A 16,246-nucleotide genomic window follows, 5' to 3' on the forward strand; every position below is an offset into this window, starting at 1 on the left:
GTGTGGCAGTTTTAAATCATGGCCCCCAAATTCTTCCACACTCTCCCCACGAAGAGGGGGCACCATGCCCCTCCTGGAAGCTGGCTCTGTGACCGTGTGACCAATGGAATATGGTGGGAGTGACGCAGCACCGTTTCCAGGCTCAGGGCTTAAAGAGACTGACAGCTTCCCCTTTCTGTCCCTTGGAATGGCCCAGGCTTGGAGCCCAGGTGCCAGGTGGTGAGGAAGCCCAGGCCGCACGCAGAGGTCCCACGTAGGTGTTTGCTCAGGCCAGCAGCCCAGCATTGACCTTCGAGTGAAGAAGCCTATGCTGCACGGACTCCAGCCCAACCACCATCTGACTACACGGCCTGGAAGGGCCTGAGCGAGACCCTGAGCCCAGCCAACCTCCAGAACCGTAAGAGATGGTAACACAACAGTTGTTGCTGCTTTAAGCCTCTGTGTTCTCAGAGCATTCATTACGCAGTAACAGATGCCTGATACACCACCAGTAAGTGTGGCCAAACCGAGAAGCCATTAGAATAAAACATTTCTGCACTAAAAATAATCAACAAGCTCAACAAACAAACCAGGGGAAACGTAAGACAACAAACCAGGGAAAAGACCACATTCGCAACTTCTACTACAGACAAAGGGCTTGTTCTCCACTGTGCAAATAGTTCCTACAAACCATCAAAGCCAGGGATGCCCCCAACGCACCTGCCAGGCAGAGGGTATCATAGTTTCCAGTTTAGAGTAATGTAGTCTATAGACACGGAAATGGCCCTTAAATGAATAAAAAGTGCTGAACTTGGCTCAAAAGAAAACTGCAAATTAAAATTGCAAGAATATACCATTTAAAAAACAATACCCTGGAGAAATATGTGCTTTCATACATTACTGGTGGGAGTGTAAATTGAACAACTTCCTTTCTTTTTTTTTCATCATTGCCTCCCCCCCACCCCTTTTATTGCTGTTCAAGTGCAGTAGTCTCCATTTTCCCTGCACCACTCCCCACGCAGCCCCACCTCCCACCCTTGACCCTGCCCCCTCTGGCTTTGTCCATGCGTCCTTTATACCTTGAACTATTTCTATGAGAAGCATTTTATCTGTATCTATGAAAATTCATAGTGCACATACTTTTTGACCCAGCAATTCTGCTTCTAGGAATTTATCTTGCAGATGGATTTACATATTCACAAACCTACATCTGCCAAAGACTTGTCCTCGCGACCCTATAATTATAACTTTGGAAATGACCCGAGTGTTCATTCATAGGGACAGTGCGTTTATTCACTCCCCCGGTGAAATGCTCTGCATCGATACAAAGAGGTACCACCCTACGCACTTCAGTGAGAAACCTGGGAAATACAAAGTGTATATGCTTCCGTTTATGTGAAAATGTGTGTGTGTGTGTGAAGCACCTCTGCAAAAATGTGGCTGCCCCTGGGGAGAGGGCCTGAGTGGGGGAGACAGCGTAGGAGGGAAAGGATTTTCCCCTTGCACCCTTGGGAATGTGTAGCTCATTCACTTATTATCTATTTAAAAAACTAAGAAAACACTCACTTAAAAATAGTACCAGAATAACTAGTTAACCATTTGGAAGAACAGTAAGAACAGCCCCACCTCGGGTTTGTCCAAACCATATGCACAAAAAGTTTCAAGTGGAGCCAAGATTTAAATGTAAAAGGAAAATTATAAAAGTCCTACAAAAACTTCTTTTTCTACTGTCATTTTGAATTTTTGCACGCTTTACATTTTAGTTCCTCTGCCGGAGCTGACCCTGACCTTCACTCAGTCGCCCAGGTGTCTCCCAGGCTGCCACTTCCAAGCCCATGACTCTGGAACAGCAGCCCCAGCCCCCGCCTGTCACTGACCTTCAGACTCTAAACCGCCCCCTTCCCAGCATCCTCCCCCTGAGCGCCCTGAACGCCCGGAACTCAGCCCCTGCCCAGCTGAACTCAGCTGCCTTCTCTCCTACCCCCAACACCTGCACACCCCCTGGATATCCACCAAAATGACAGCCTCCTCCAAGAGTCCTCCCCAAGCCAATGCCTAAAAGTCATCCCTCACCTGTCCCCTTCACCTCCTGTTACAGATCGAATGTTTGTGTTCCTCCCCCAATAAAAATCCAAATGTTGACTTTGTGATATTAGTGGGAGGGGTCTTTGGGAGGTGGTTGGGCCCTCATGAATGAGATTAGTACCCCAATAAATGAGGCCCCAGAGAGCTCCCTTGTCCCTTTCACCAGGCAGGGACACCGAGGAGATGGCCCTCTTCTAGCCAGGAAGAGAGCTCTCACTTGGAACTGGATCTGTGAGAAATAAGGTCTATCATTTATGCCACCCAGTCGGTGGCATTTTGTTGCAGCAGCCCCAATAGATTAAGACACCTCCCCGCTCTCACGGGCTTGCACAGGGGTTAAGAGCTTGGGTCTGGAGTCAGGGTGCCAGGCTTGAACCCAAGCTCTGCCTCTTATGAGCTGTGTGACTTTAATTAAGCAAGTGCTCTGACCTTTCTAGTCCTCAGCTTCCTCGTCTGTGAAGAGGGAAGAGTAACAATACGTGACACGTTTAAACTGTAGTGAGTTATTACTTCTAGTTCTTAGCACAGTGCCTGGAACTTGCTAAGAGCTCCCTAAATCTTAGCTACGAATTAGATGATCAGTTTTACCCTGTGAAACCCAGGCCAGACTTCTGACTCCTCTCTGGATAAGGTCCTCCCCCTCCCAACCCCTCACCCAGTCCCTCCTCCTTGGCGCTCAGCTGGCTCCACATTCTGGCTCATGCCCATCATCCATTAGCACTTTGGGCGCCAGCAGGGTGCTTTGCTTTGGGGGAGGGGACCCACTGGTGTGTCACGCCCACTTCTGCCCTTGGTGGACAAGCTTTCCCTGTGTCCTCATCTGTCCTGGTGTGTGGGCGGAGCTGGGCCCAGTTGCCTCTCCTGAATAACAGAGGTTGGAGCCGCAGGGCCCTGCTGTCCCCCAGACGGCCTGGCCTGGGGACTGAAAAACACCTCACTGTGTCAATGTTTGAGGCATTTCAAAGTGTCCCTGGGGTGGCCTAGCAGTGCAGATAACGGTGTGTGGGTATGACATTTATTAACTTGTTACTTTAAGAGAGGGAGATGGCAGGGTGGAGCACTGGCCCAGAATCTGGGTGACCTGGGGCGCCAGCTCTGGCCGCTCCCCGTACTTGCTGTGTAGCCCTGAACTGAATTGTCACCTCTCGTACCTGTCTCTGTTTCCTGTCTGGGTCTGGAGGAGGCAGAATGGATTCAAATAAACTGAGCAGAGGAGAGACCACCAGGCAGGGCTTTTGCCCTCTGGGTGCTCCCAGGCCTGGGAGTAAGTGCATGAACAGCCTCCAGCGTAGAGAAAGGCAGCAGAGCTGAGGAACAGGCCTGGGCCCTCCCGCTTGTCCTGAGACTGGTTTCAGCATCCGAATTTCTGACCAACTCCAGGCTCTCGGGGACCAGGGTGTGGGTTTCCTAGGATGTGGTACTGGTTGCTAAGCACCTACTGTGTTATCTGCTGTCGTAAGCACTGTACATAGTTCATCCTCTCAAGAAGCCATGAGGCAAGCAGGTACTACCCATTTTACAAGTGAGGAAACTGAGCCACACAGAAGTTTAATGACTTGTTGCTGATACACAGCAGAGCTGGGAAAACCAGACAGTCTGGGTTCAGAGCTTGAGCTCCTCACAGCTCTCCTCCACCACCTCTGTGCTTGATGGACACTAACACAGCCAGGGGCCCATGCACATGTTGCGTGTTTAATAATCACAGTGTGAGCAGAGGTAACTGCTCATAACCCTATTCTGTAGCTGCAGAAACTGAGGCTTAGGAAGAAAATGAACTGTCTGAGACCATGCAGTTTGCAAATGGACACGGATTCAGACCCAGTCCCATCAGACTGCAAACTCCTGGTCTTCCCATGACCCCACAAGGCCCCACCCAGCACCTTGGCCCTTGCCCTACACTTGACCTGCCAGTCACCTGGTGACAAGCAAGTTGGACAGCCCACGACCAATTAAACCCCACCCCCCAACTGTGGGTTTCATATGGAGTATTGCAGCAAGTGTTAAAGAGGCTGTTGCTGAATTCAGAGGCCCTGGTCTGTGTTCACACAATAGGCCAGGGTCAGAGCCCAGCTGTGCGACCAAAGGTCCCTGCTGAGTAGAGTGGGACCATGATGGAACAGACCTGGGAACGTGGTCAGGGCACTCGGGCCCTGGAAATACGGACGGTCCCTGCCTACATCCCCGGCCTGGAAACAGACACACTGACCGCTGTAGGCACCCAGGACAGACGCCCCAAGTCACTCACACAGGACTCTGGGTCCCTTTACCCACTCCAGCCTCCAGACATCCCTGTCAGTCCATGAGGTCCTGGGGCAATGGTGCTCACAGGGAGGCCCGGGGTCCAAGGGCCCCAGAACCAGTTCCAGCTCCATTAAGGCTGGATCCCATACCCACACCCGCGCGAGGAGCCCACTGCCAGTGCAGGAACGTGCACGCACTCGCTCGCCCCGCCCACGCCCCGCCCGCCCTTTCCAAGGCCCCGCCCCCAGGTTGAGTCCAGCTTCCGGCCCGCGGGGTCCGGGTCAGTGTCCAGCGGAAGCAGGTTGGATGAGGCCAGTGCAACTCATGAAGGTGTTCGTCACTCGCAGGATCCCCCCCGAGGGCAGGGCAGCGCTCGCCCGGGCCACAGAGTAAGAGCCCGACGCCTCGTGCCTCTCCGCGCTCCGAGCCTCCCTGCACCGCCGGCGTGGGGCTGGGGTGGTGTCGGGCAAGGGGCTGCGGAACCCCGGGCACCTTCCCGGGATCTCGGGCACCCCCGCACGCAGGGTGATTCAGCGTCTCCAGGAGCTACTTTGGGGGCGCCCGGGCGGGCGGGCTGGGGGCGTTCTCCAGAGGCCCTCGTCACTTTAGGTGGGGAGAACCGGGCTGTCATAGTGTCCCGAGAGAGCCAGAATTCTGCCTTTGGGCCTTGATGGGGCTTTCCAACCTGTGCCCGGCCGGGACGGTCTTGGAGTCTGGGGGAGGCTTAGAGTAAGTTCTGTAGGGCCCAGCTTTCTCCAGGCCCGTTGCAGGGACACGTGGGTTTGCACTTCCCCTGCCGCTAGCATTGGGAGTGAGGAGAAAGGGCTGGCTGGAGCCCCTCCCAGTGAGGGACTGGGGCCAGAGGGAAAACCGCTCAAGAAGCAAGGTCCGGGCTGTTAATCCTTTATCTTATAAGGTCACTCGGCAAAATCAGGAACCTTGGCAGTCGCCAATCTGGTCCTTCACACGGTGGGCAGGGGCCCTTGGTGGCACCTCTTAAATCGAACCTTGCCAAGTGTTTTATATACATAAACTCTTTTGACCCTTGCAACACTTTGAAGTTGTACCGTAATCCCCATTTTAGAGATGAGGAAACTGAGGCTGGAAGAGGTTAATTAAGTACGTTGCCCAAAGTCATACAGCTCTGCATGTTGCAAGGCTGGGATTTGAACTCTGTCTGACTGCAGTGTGAACACTGCATTATACAGGTCTGCACTGCCTACACCAGGCAGAAGGTGGAACCCAGCCTCAGAGATTCACTCATTTTGTTCAGTGCAACAAAATCTTTGCTGAGGACATGTCCGTACCCAGCATTGAGGGGGAAGAGGGGAAGGCAGAAGCAATGGCAGTAATGGCAGTACCACAGCCCAGCGCCATGCTCATGGAAAGGAAGACAAAAGGTGACCTGGGGTGCAACTCGGTTGTCCACATGCTGCAGCAGGGTGTTCTGGGAGGTGCCGGCAGCTGTCCTGTGTCGGGCACATGTAGATACTCCATATGTGTTGTCTTCACTGAATTAAGTGGTCAGGGCTGGGAGACTGGGCAGCACCCATGGGGAGACACTCAGAGCCCATAAGTGCACCCTTCCGTGTTGCATGGCTTTGATCATGTCCTTTCTGGCCAAGTCCAAGTATGAGTTTTCCATTTCATGGACTCACAGAAAAGGACAGGACGTGCAACGGGACATGGAATCCAATCCCATTTGCTGCAGAAACCTCCACCCCCTGCCCCCACCTGGCCCCAGGGAGCAGAGGAGGGTGAGAAAGCTGTCCTGTGTTGAGAAGAGGTGGCCTCATGACTTCCCTTTTAGGGTAGGCCCTTGTCAGCCCTGTGTGCTGTGAGAAAACTTCACCCTCCAGCCACCCTGTCAGGACAGTTCTTTTTTTTTAAATAAATATTTTATTTACTTACTTTTAGAGAGAGGGGAAAGGAGGGAGAAAGGGAGAGAAACATCAATGTGTGAAACATACATCAGTTGCCTCTCACATGTGCCCTAACCGGGAACCAATCTGGTGACCTTTCTGTCCAAAGGCCAGTGCTCAAGCCACTGAGTTGCACCAGCCAGGGCTCAGGACAGTTCTGAAGTCGTCTGTACGTGACCCTGACTCCCCTCAGCCAGTTTCAGGCAGTCTGAGGCCCGTAAGCAGAAGGCAATGTTTCTTACTCTGAGCAGAGGACTGCAGATGAGGCTGGGGGACTTTGGGGGCCTGGGAGAACCTACGGGGCTGCCCTGCCTGAGTGGTCTTTCCTTTGCCTCAGCTGCGAGGTGGAGCACTGGGATTCAGATGAGCCCGTCCCCATCAAGGAGCTGGAGCGAGGCATGGCCGGGGCACATGGCCTGCTTTGCCTCCTCAGTGACCACATAGACAAAAGGCTCCTGGATATCGCAGGTGTGTGCATTGGGAAGGTCTGGGGAGGATTCCGAGGTGTCTCGGCCTGTGGGCCATGTCCACCTGTTGCTGCTGGTTCCCTAAGCAGATCAGCAGCGACCTCTCTTCGTCCTGAGGGCACTGGCTGCAGGTCGGCCAGAGGGAGCAGTTGTGTGCGGCTCCATCTGCTACACACGTGGCTGCTGTCTCTTGCTGGTGACTCCCTAGAGGGAGACTTCAGAGGGGCAGAGACCACGCATGGAGGCAGTAGGCGTGGGGGAGAGCATTTCAAGGTCCCGGGCCCTTGTCTGGTCCTGCCACAGCCTTGCTTTCTGACCTTCAGCAAGGCCCTGCCCCTGTGGACCCATCTAGAGCAATGGTCCCCAACCTTTTTTGGCACCAGGGACCGGAATCATGGAAGACAATTTTTCCACAGACCTGGGCCGGGGGGTTGATGCGAGAGACAGGAGGTGGAGCTCAGGCTGTGATGCAGGTGAAACTTTGCTCCCCCACCAGCTGCTCACCTCCTTCTGTGCAGCCCAGTTCTTAACAGGCCACGGATCAGTACCAGTCTGCAGCCAGGGGCTTGGGGACCCCTGATCTAGACCATGCGGGAGGGTCTGAACCTCACAAGGCAAGGTAAGAATGATGCTTTTTCTGCACAACAGGAGCCAATCTCAAAGTCATCAGTACACTGTCTGTGGGTGTTGACCACTTGGCTTTGGATGAAATCAAGAAGCGGTAAATGCAACATGGGCTCTGAAAGGGGGCCTGGGGTGTGAGGGGTGACCAGCAGAGACGGAGGGGGAGGAGCTGAGTCCTCATTTGTTTTTATTTTGTATTCCTAACTATTCAGTGGGAATGTGAAGTGGCTGATGATAAAATCTGTCTATATGTACACAGGCACTTGAAATAAGCCCAAGAGGTAGGAAACAGGGTGGGTAAATGTCTGGCCAAGTAGTACCCTTCTATATTCATTATCTTTTTTGACCCCGACAATAACCCTTTGAAGTAGAAAAGGCAAATATTATTATCTTCCTCTTTAAATGAAGACATTCAGAAAGGTCAAGTAGTTACTTGCCCCAGACTTCGGACCCTGGTCTCCCATCTTCCTAAAGTGGGAAATCATCGAAATGGAATGAGGGCTGACCATTCCTCAGTGCTCATTTATAGCTCTGAGCTTCCTGGCAGGCAGGGCAAAGAGGGAACAAAGCAGCGTCATGGAAATGTCCCAGCGACAGAAATTGGTGAAGGTGCTTGAAGCCAGTGTTACCTCCAGATGTTTGATTCGTAGTGGGATCCGTGTGGGCTACACCCCAGATGTCCTGACAGATGCCACTGCGGAACTCGCTGTCTCCCTGCTGCTCACCACCTGTCGCCGGCTGCCGGAGGCCATTGAAGAAGTGAAGAAGTAAGTCAACACCTGGCTCTGCTCAGCAGCTGGCTCCTGGGCACCCAGTGTCATGCTGGTCCAGATGTGATCCCTGTCCTCACATATGCCCCATCTAGTGAGGAGGGACAGACTTAGCCACAATACACAGTACAAGGCAGAGCTGAAATAAACAGGGCATGAAAGCAAATCATGAGAGAAGAGGACGAGGGAAGTGAGGAGGTGAGGGGAGGAGTGTGGATCAGGGAAGGCTTCCTAGAGGAACTAGCAGGTGGAGTCCTTGAGTGCCCCATTCCTCACACCCAGTGCAAAAATACAAAAGCTCTGAAAACTGAAGGTTGTTTCGTAAGTCTTTTGGCAGCAAAACTTGAACTAATAGGAGGCTGCTTAGTAGTTTTAATTTCTCCAAATCAGTGTGAATGTTCATGTCTCGCTGCAGATACACCAGGGTGCTGGGTACAGTGCACCACCCCGCGTGCTGCTGAGGGGGTTATATAGGACGTAGCATGTGCACCAGACTGCGTTTATGAAATCTGGCCTGCAGGTTTGGGATCAGGGATTTGGATCTGCTTATCCAGAGCTGGGGCAGGCATTCCAGGTGCGGGGCCTGGCCTGAGCAAAAGCAGTCCCCCCTCTGAGAATGCAGACCAGGAGCTCGGTCGGAGCTGGGCTGTGACAGGGGCACAGCTGCACAGCGTTGCGGGGTTGATTAGACACGGTGCTGAAAATCCCACTCACCCTTCTGCTGGGGGTGGGGGTTGGAGTCTGTACCTTCAATGGAGGCGACTCAAGACTGGCTCTGTTCCCCTGCCCACCCAGGGCAACGGGGGCTGGGCCCGTGGCTTTACATTTTGTTGGTTAGATCCTGAGATCCTGACTTTGCCACCTGCTACTCCCAATTCCACCCTGGCTGTGTGATCGCAGGCAGGTCAGCCTTTCTGGTCTTAGTTTCCCACCCACCAAATGGGATGAGAGCTTCAAGGCCTCTTCCAGCCATCAGGTTCTGGGTCCCCAGCGGCTTTAAAGGAAGAGTCACTCCCGCTGCTTGTCCATAGTGCTTAGTGGCTCTGGGTCCAGCTTATGCTTCTCTGTCGGGAGCCGACCAGCAGCCGTCCCTTGACACGGTCAGGACGGCTGAGATGCATCTGCACAGCAGAGGACTTCCTGTCTATCTCTCCCTTGCGTGTTTGTTTTTGCGATTAATAGGTGGTGGGATTTTTGGTCACCTGCATTTCAGGCCCAATGATCTGCATAATTCCAATGAAGTTGTACAAAATAATTTCTTGGCCAGAGAGCAAAGCCCCCCACCCTAATGAAGTAGCCCCTGAATATCCAAAAGTTGATGGAGTAACAGCCCCTCCTCTACCTTGGACAGGAATATGTATTGATTAGAATCAGACAGGCAAGGAAACAGGAGAAGCCTGTTAGCTACCACAAACTAAGCACGTAGAAACAATTACCAAGGATTCGGAGTCCATAGTACATAAAGAAACATTTTAGACAGAAAGATAGATAACTAAGTTAGACGTCACAAACGCCTTATAATAAATTTCCTATAACCTCTGCTTGGTTTAGCGTACCCTTTTGCCTCATGCCAAATTCTAAGACCTTTAATAAACATTAAGACATTTAAACTCTGTACATACAGCTATTTCTAACTGTCTGATTAATGGCTCTCCTGGTCAAAACAACCTTTGCTTAACATAACTGAAACTATGGAAATTCGTGTACTTTTTCTGGTTACCTCTGTATTGGTTTTTTCTGCTTAACCGATCACGCCATGTACCTGTTCCTTTAATGTTATGTAACAATCTCTATTAAAAATAAAGCCTAAATCAAACTCTGAGAGTTCAGTCAGACCCACAGAGGCTGGCTATTCTCTGGCATCCAGTCGGGTGTCTGACTCTTCATTCATCACCTGTGCCGTCCATCCTTCGGGGACCCAGAACCCTGCCGAGGCTGGACCCTGGCACCTCTCAGTCCTTTGACCCAGAGGGTAGGGCCTCTTCCTGGGAACACAGCCGCTGCCTGTGGGTGCTGGGTCTGTGAGTTTTCAGTGGGCCTCTCACCCTCCCTGTCTCCCTCCCCGCAGTGGTGGTTGGACCACATGGAAGCCCATGTGGATGTGCGGCTATGGCCTCACGGCGAGCACCGTCGGCATCATCGGGCTGGGACGCATAGGTGAGGCCCCTACCTGCCCTCTTGCCCACCCCAGGTCACATGGTTTGGTTTAGGTCTCCAGCGCCGTGTGTCTGGAAGCCGGCAGTCCTTTGGGGAGGGTTACTGTAGCTCTGCATGCAGTGGGTGTATCTCTATGAGAAGATACAGCTTCATAAAACATAGGCAAAAAGAAAAAGGAAACACGGGAGCTCCCTAAGAACTCACCAAGTGGTGGAAGCAAGTTGCGAGAGCCAGGGTTCTTTATGATGGCGGCTCCATACAGAATAGATGCACCAGGCTGGCTGGGTTGAGGCCTGTCAGCGGGGTTTGCTGTGGGGAGCTTGTGCTCCCCAAGACCTGGGTTCTAGAAGGCATTTGACTCATGCAGACGTAACTAAGGAACTAGAGGGTCCCCTGGGCCAAACTTGCCTGCTATTCTGCACATGGGGCAGAGCTGTTTTGTTTCCACTGGCCCCACTTGGAGAAGCCTGGCATAACGGCGTGGGCTCAGCCAGGCAGCAGTCAGGTTCTCGGGCACCCTGCGTGGTGCAGAAGTGAGAGAAGGGTGCAACGTGTGTGTGGCCTGTCTGGCCAACTGGCGGCCCTGCCTCTTAGATGAGAGAATTGCTTGGAGAAACCCACGAGCTTTAGGGCATGTGCGGAGTCTGAAAACCCAGCTGCCCAGGCCTGTCTCAGGAACAGCAGTTGTGACAAAGTCTTACAGATTTGCAGCAAGTTGGCAGTTTGATAGCACCACCAAAAAGTCATTGGGGACCTGGGGCTTCATTAGCAAAAGCAGAAGGTCCAGAAGGGTGGAAGGAGACTGTTTGGTCAGCCCACTTCTGGGATGCCAGTTCAGTTTGCAGGGGAGGTCAGCAAATGGGCCTCGAGATGGCTGGGACCCTGTAGGAACAGCATACAGCACAGGGGAGCTGCGGTGCTGTCTCCAGGTCTCTGAAGGGCTGTCACATGGACCCCTGCGGGCAGTGTGGGCTGGCTGGGGGCTGGCTGCACTGAGGCAGGACCAGTTCACATTGGGATTGTGCTAATGAGAGTATCTGCCCCTTGCCCCCAGGGTCTCCCTGTCCCTGAAGCCACTACCCCTGCTTTCTGAGGGGTTTGGTCAAGCCATGACTCTGACTCCTTGTCTCTAGGCCAGGCCATTGCTCGGCGTCTGAAACCATTCGGGGTCCAGAGATTTCTGTACACAGGGCGCCAGCCCAGGCCTCAGGAAGCAGCAGAATTCCAGGCTGAGTTTGGTGAGTAAAACCTTGCTTTTCACAGAAGCCCAGCGTGTGCTCCATGGTGGCCGAATTGGTAGGCAGAACACAGGTACTCCAGGTGTGTCCAGGGCCTGCCATGTCCCCTAGTGTTATCCAGTCTACCTGCCTCTGGACAGAGGCTCACTCAGGGGACACAGGGACTTATCCAGGCCATGCGGTGAGTTCTCTCGGTGCCAGAAGAACACTGCCGGGCTGCCTCAGAGTCCCTGTCCCCATTGCACATGGTGTGGGCAGAGCAGCAGGGACGATGACAGAGGTAAGAAGCTGCTGGGAACCTCACTCGGTTTCCTTAAACTGGGGGTGGGCATTACTCACCCCCAGCCTGGCCCAGGTGGATCCAGCCCTGGCAGGGCACACCACTGGTGTGCAGGACCCGCTGGATTCCAGCCATTCCTCACCCCCTCGGCCTGTTGGGCCCTGAAATTGGTGAAAGCCAGAGTGGCCCAGATCCGACTGTGTGACCCTGAATAGTCCTGACCCTCTCTGGCCTCAGTCTCCCCATCTGTTAGACCAGGGGGCTGGGCGAATGGTGAAAAACACCAGGGTCCCAGGAGTGGCTGTCAGATGTACAATTTTAAGTCGTGCAGGTAGAGACAAGGCCTCCAGGAAGCATCCGGGGAGTTTCCATTATGGGAGGGGGAGGAGGGATCCGGCCTCCTACCCTCTTGCTGCCTGTCACCGGCACTGAGCATGCGTCTGATGGGGCCCCGCCCTCCCTCAGTGTCCGCCCCCCAGCTGGTTGCTGAGTCTGATTTCGTGGTTGTCAGCTGCTCCTTAACGCCTGAGACCAAAGGGCTCTGCAACAAGGACTTCTTCCAGCGGATGAAGAAAACAGCTGTGTTTGTCAACATTAGCAGGTATCCCGGGGCTGCCTGACATTCCTGGGTCCCCGGGGCAAGCCTAGAGAGGGGCTGTCCCTGGTGCTGCGATCTGAGGTTTGCTGAGGAGCCCTCAGGCTGAGCTTGACACTCCCTGTAACCTCACAAACCAGCCACCTCAGAAGTACAGTGAAGGCTGTGGAGAGTGTCCTGGCTGGAAGGGAGATCGTGAGAGCAGGGCCTGGCCTGGCCGGTGCCCAGCAGTACCCCCGGCCTTGCTCAGGGCGGCCGGGCACCTCACAGCATGGGTTTAGGGAGTGAGCACGTGAGGGCCTGAGGTTCGCAGGCATCCTTGGGCACCCCCTATTCCTCTGAACCACAAAGCATTGGACCTGATGACTTAACAGCCCTTCAGGGCCGACCTTCCATTGCACTGAACTTGAGTCTGTCTGTCTCTGTGAATCAGTGACAGCTTGTGACTTCGAGCTTCTGGGAAGCCAAGCCCAAAACTCAAATGGCCTTGGTTCCTCAACATGGCCCCAGGTATATGATGGGAGCAGACCAACCTCTGTAAACCCTTCCTAGCTGGTGCCCTTTGAACCTGCTTGAATCAGTTTGGAGGCAAATAAAGGTGAGGGAAGAGTGTGGATGAGGTCACCTCCCCACACCCTGCCAAGGCTCTCCACCCCAGAGGTGCCTGTGTTTACTGATGTTTAGCTACAAAGGAGGTGGCCTGGAGGTGAGTGAACACAGGGCTCCCGCTGATGGCTGACAGTGTGACAGCTTGTTTACCCACATGGACCCAGAACTGTGCAGGCTGCTGCGTTACTTATTATTGTACAAGTATTACTTAGCGCCCAATGTGAAGTCTCCAGCAAATTAGCTCTTTACTTTGGTGGTTCAGTCATGGGAGGGCAGGCCGCTTGGGAGGATGGATGTGGTCGGGTGTGTCACGTCTGCCCTTGGTCAGGCAGGTGACCCGGCAGGTGGCCATGCTTCTTGGTGGGTGGTCTGGGGAGCAGCCAGCTGGGAAGCACCTGGATGGGGCCCTATTCGTGCCTTGTGCCTGTCAGTAAGCTTTAATCCTCCTTGTACCCCCAGGAGTTAGGTTCCTCCTGTATCTCGAGGAGGGACCTGAGACACAGCTAGGAAGTGGCAGAGCTGGGGTTCCCTGATTATAAGACCTGCATTACTGTACAGACAGAAAGTAAGGACCGTAAGACTTAACTGCTTTAGAAGTCAGTGCCAAGTGCCAGGTTGGTGGGAAAACTCATTCCATGGGTGGTTCTGCCCAAAAGACAAGCCTCGGTGGAGGGAGGTGCGGGGCACCCACATCGCTGCCTCGTTCCCAGGGGAGATGTGGTCAACCAGGACGACCTGTACCAGGCCTTGGCCAATGGTCAGATTGCAGCTGCTGGACTGGATGTGACGACCCCAGAACCACTGCCTACAAACCACCCTCTGCTGACCCTGAAGAACTGTGGTAAGAACTGAATTTTTGCGATGCTGTCATCCGCTGCCTGGTGGGACCACAGTAGTTAGAGGTGGCTGGGAGGTGCCTCGTGGAGCTACCTTGAGCAGTACGCACACAAAGGGACACACCCAGGGGCCATAATGTTAATGCCGTTACAGGCACAGGTGTGTAACAACAGGGGCGGGGCCTCCTGAGCACAGCCTGCCTGGGTCTGCGTCCCTAACGGAGTGAATGGAGGTAGGGCTGAGTGGGTTTGTTTACAGAGAATGGGTTCCCTGGTGTCTTTTATCCGTAGCTGTGACAGGTAGGGCCCATTACTATGCATTGCTGTCCCCACTGTAAGTGTGGGAATTCACGGGTAAAATGACAACACTAATGTGTGTAACCTGGGCCAGCTGTTAAGCTGTTGCACACCTGCCCTGGGTGGTTTGCTTTGTGGTGCAGGGGCCGAGGCAGTGGGACTGGGCTCCCTCCCACCTTCCCGTCTGTCCGTCTGTCTGTCTGTCCGAGTGCAGCCGCAGCAACACTTCTTCAGTGGCAGCAGCTGTCCACCCCGAGGTGGCTGAGGCATCCGGTTTGCAGTTTTCCCAACACGTGGTTAACCATTGTGCCCCCTCAGACAAGCCGAAGCCAGGCAGTGTCCCGGCCACAGATGGCGGAGTCGCAGCTCTCAAGGGGCCTCCCTCAGTCGCTCAGTGTGAACAACCCCACCCTTCCCCTCAGCCCGGCATTAGGGAGGGAGATGCTCCCGGCAGCCATTCTCTGCGATACCTACGGGCAGGGCTTCTCAAACCGTTGTGTTCCTCGGTCACCTGGGAGGACAGGTCAGACACAGGGTGCCGGCCCCCAAGGCCTCTGCTGCAGTTGGTCTGCCGTGCTCCCCGGCCAGTGCTGCTGGGCCTGGGACCAGGCTTTGAGAACTACCGCCCTAGTGTTTCTAGCCTCCTGTTACCTCGTTAGCAACCGTCTAACTTAAGTTCTTCATATTCAGGGCTCTGTTCAGGTGGCCGGTGTGGTTTCTCACACTAACGTCTAACTGGTTAGGGCAGTAGGCTGTCGGGCCAGTCCCTGCCCTTTCTGTATGTTCTGCTTTGGAAACCCAGAGAAGGTCCTTAGCTGCTCTCCCTGCAATGAATGCTCCCATTATTGCAGCCCTTGGAAGCTTTACTGTTCCCATCCCCACACCAGCCCGAGAGGAACATTGGCTATGATGTCAGGCCCGTGACCACAGCCAGGAAAACTGTCTCCATCCCCCCAAGGCCTTGGAGTTCAGTTCAGCCCCCCGTACTGCATTCAAAAGGCACTCTTTGGAAGTGATCTCATTTGCTCTGCTGTGCTCTGCAATGTTTCATCTTGTCATTATTTCTCCAGAGAGAAGCCCTGTGGCATCACTTTCAGGGGCACAGGTATGGACGAGCAGTTAAATTGGCACCCTTCACTAGTTGGTAATTGAAGGGCTGCGTTCTAGGTATGCTCCAAGGCCCCTCCAGGCTAATGTCCTTTCTTATATTCAGGACACAGCTCTCTCGTCTCCCGTTTCTGGGTGTCAGTAACCTGGGTTTCCCTTCCTGTCACTGACTCTCAGCCTCAGGGGAGTGCGGTGCTGAGGGACAGGAGGGAAGGCAAATCGAGGAATACTGAGGAAGGCTCTCTGTGCTTCTCACCGGCAAGCCACGGCCATGAAAGCAGGGGCCACTTTAAGGCTCCTGAACCCTCCCCTTACCTCCCTCTCTTCCTCTCCTTCCCAGTGATCCTGCCTCACATTGGCAGTGCCACCTACAGAACCCGAAACACCATGTCCGTGTTGGCAGCTAACAACTTGCTGGCCGGCCTGAGAGGGGAGCCAATGCCCAGTGAACTCACGCTGTAACCAGACAGGACACCAGGGGCCAGGCAGGCAGTGCCCAGATGCTGTCAGGGGTGGCAGGCTTGACCTGGACCCACAGGGCGGGAGCCACGCCTGGTCTGCACTGATGCTGTAGAAGGAAGACTGGAGCTGCTGGACGTGCTTCCCACTTTCGTGGCTAGCAACACCGGAGCCGAAAGTGTGTCACTGTATTAAATCATTCTCTGAGACTGTGTTGGCCTGTAACTGGGAGGAACTAATGGTAAGGCATCTGCTTTTCAAACTCAGGGCATCTAGTGGCCTGTGCATTCAGCTTCCCGCCTCCATCCTCACCCCCTCGCATATTAAGTATTAGAACCTTTCCAAACCTTACCTCTCATCCTCTGCCCTGACTCCTTCACACGTCTGGCCCTAAGAACAGGAAAACCAGAGCCCAGTGGTGGCTGTGGCACTAGAATCTGCTGCCTGGACCACTGGGGCAAATGAAATATACGTGGCAAAGCAAACTGGGGAAGAATAACAGGAAGTGAGTTTCTTATTTTAAAATTTGTTTCAGCACCGCCACACTTTGTTCCTTGTCCACCCCAGCCCCAGCCCCAGG

The 16,246-nt window shown here is 53.9% G+C and overlaps 1 protein-coding gene across 2 annotated transcripts; it reads left to right on the plus strand.

Annotated features, from left to right (window-relative positions):
• Nucleotides 1-4,558: 4,558 nt before the first annotated feature.
• GRHPR (glyoxylate and hydroxypyruvate reductase) lies at nucleotides 4,559-15,876 on the plus strand. Of its 2 annotated transcripts, none has more exons than XM_037035761.1 (9): nucleotides 4,559-4,694; nucleotides 6,565-6,695; nucleotides 7,343-7,415; nucleotides 7,954-8,085; nucleotides 10,157-10,245; nucleotides 11,379-11,483; nucleotides 12,229-12,364; nucleotides 13,678-13,808; nucleotides 15,548-15,876. In XM_037035761.1, the coding sequence occupies exons 1-9, from the start codon at nucleotides 4,612-4,614 to the stop codon at nucleotides 15,667-15,669; spliced, it is 1,002 nt and encodes a 333-aa protein (XP_036891656.1). In that variant the 5' UTR covers nucleotides 4,559-4,611; the 3' UTR covers nucleotides 15,670-15,876. The 2 variants fall into 2 exon arrangements, with proteins under 2 accessions (XP_036891656.1, XP_036891657.1); XM_037035762.1 differs by having other exon boundaries at nucleotides 4,561-4,694; nucleotides 7,969-8,085.
• The last annotated feature ends 370 nt before the right edge of the window (nucleotides 15,877-16,246 follow it).

Source organism: Sturnira hondurensis, unplaced genomic scaffold (assembly GCF_014824575.4).
Source record: "Sturnira hondurensis isolate 20B ecotype Veracruz unplaced genomic scaffold, ASM1482457v3 Scaffold0022566, whole genome shotgun sequence".
Taxonomy (NCBI): Eukaryota; Metazoa; Chordata; class Mammalia; order Chiroptera; family Phyllostomidae; genus Sturnira; species Sturnira hondurensis.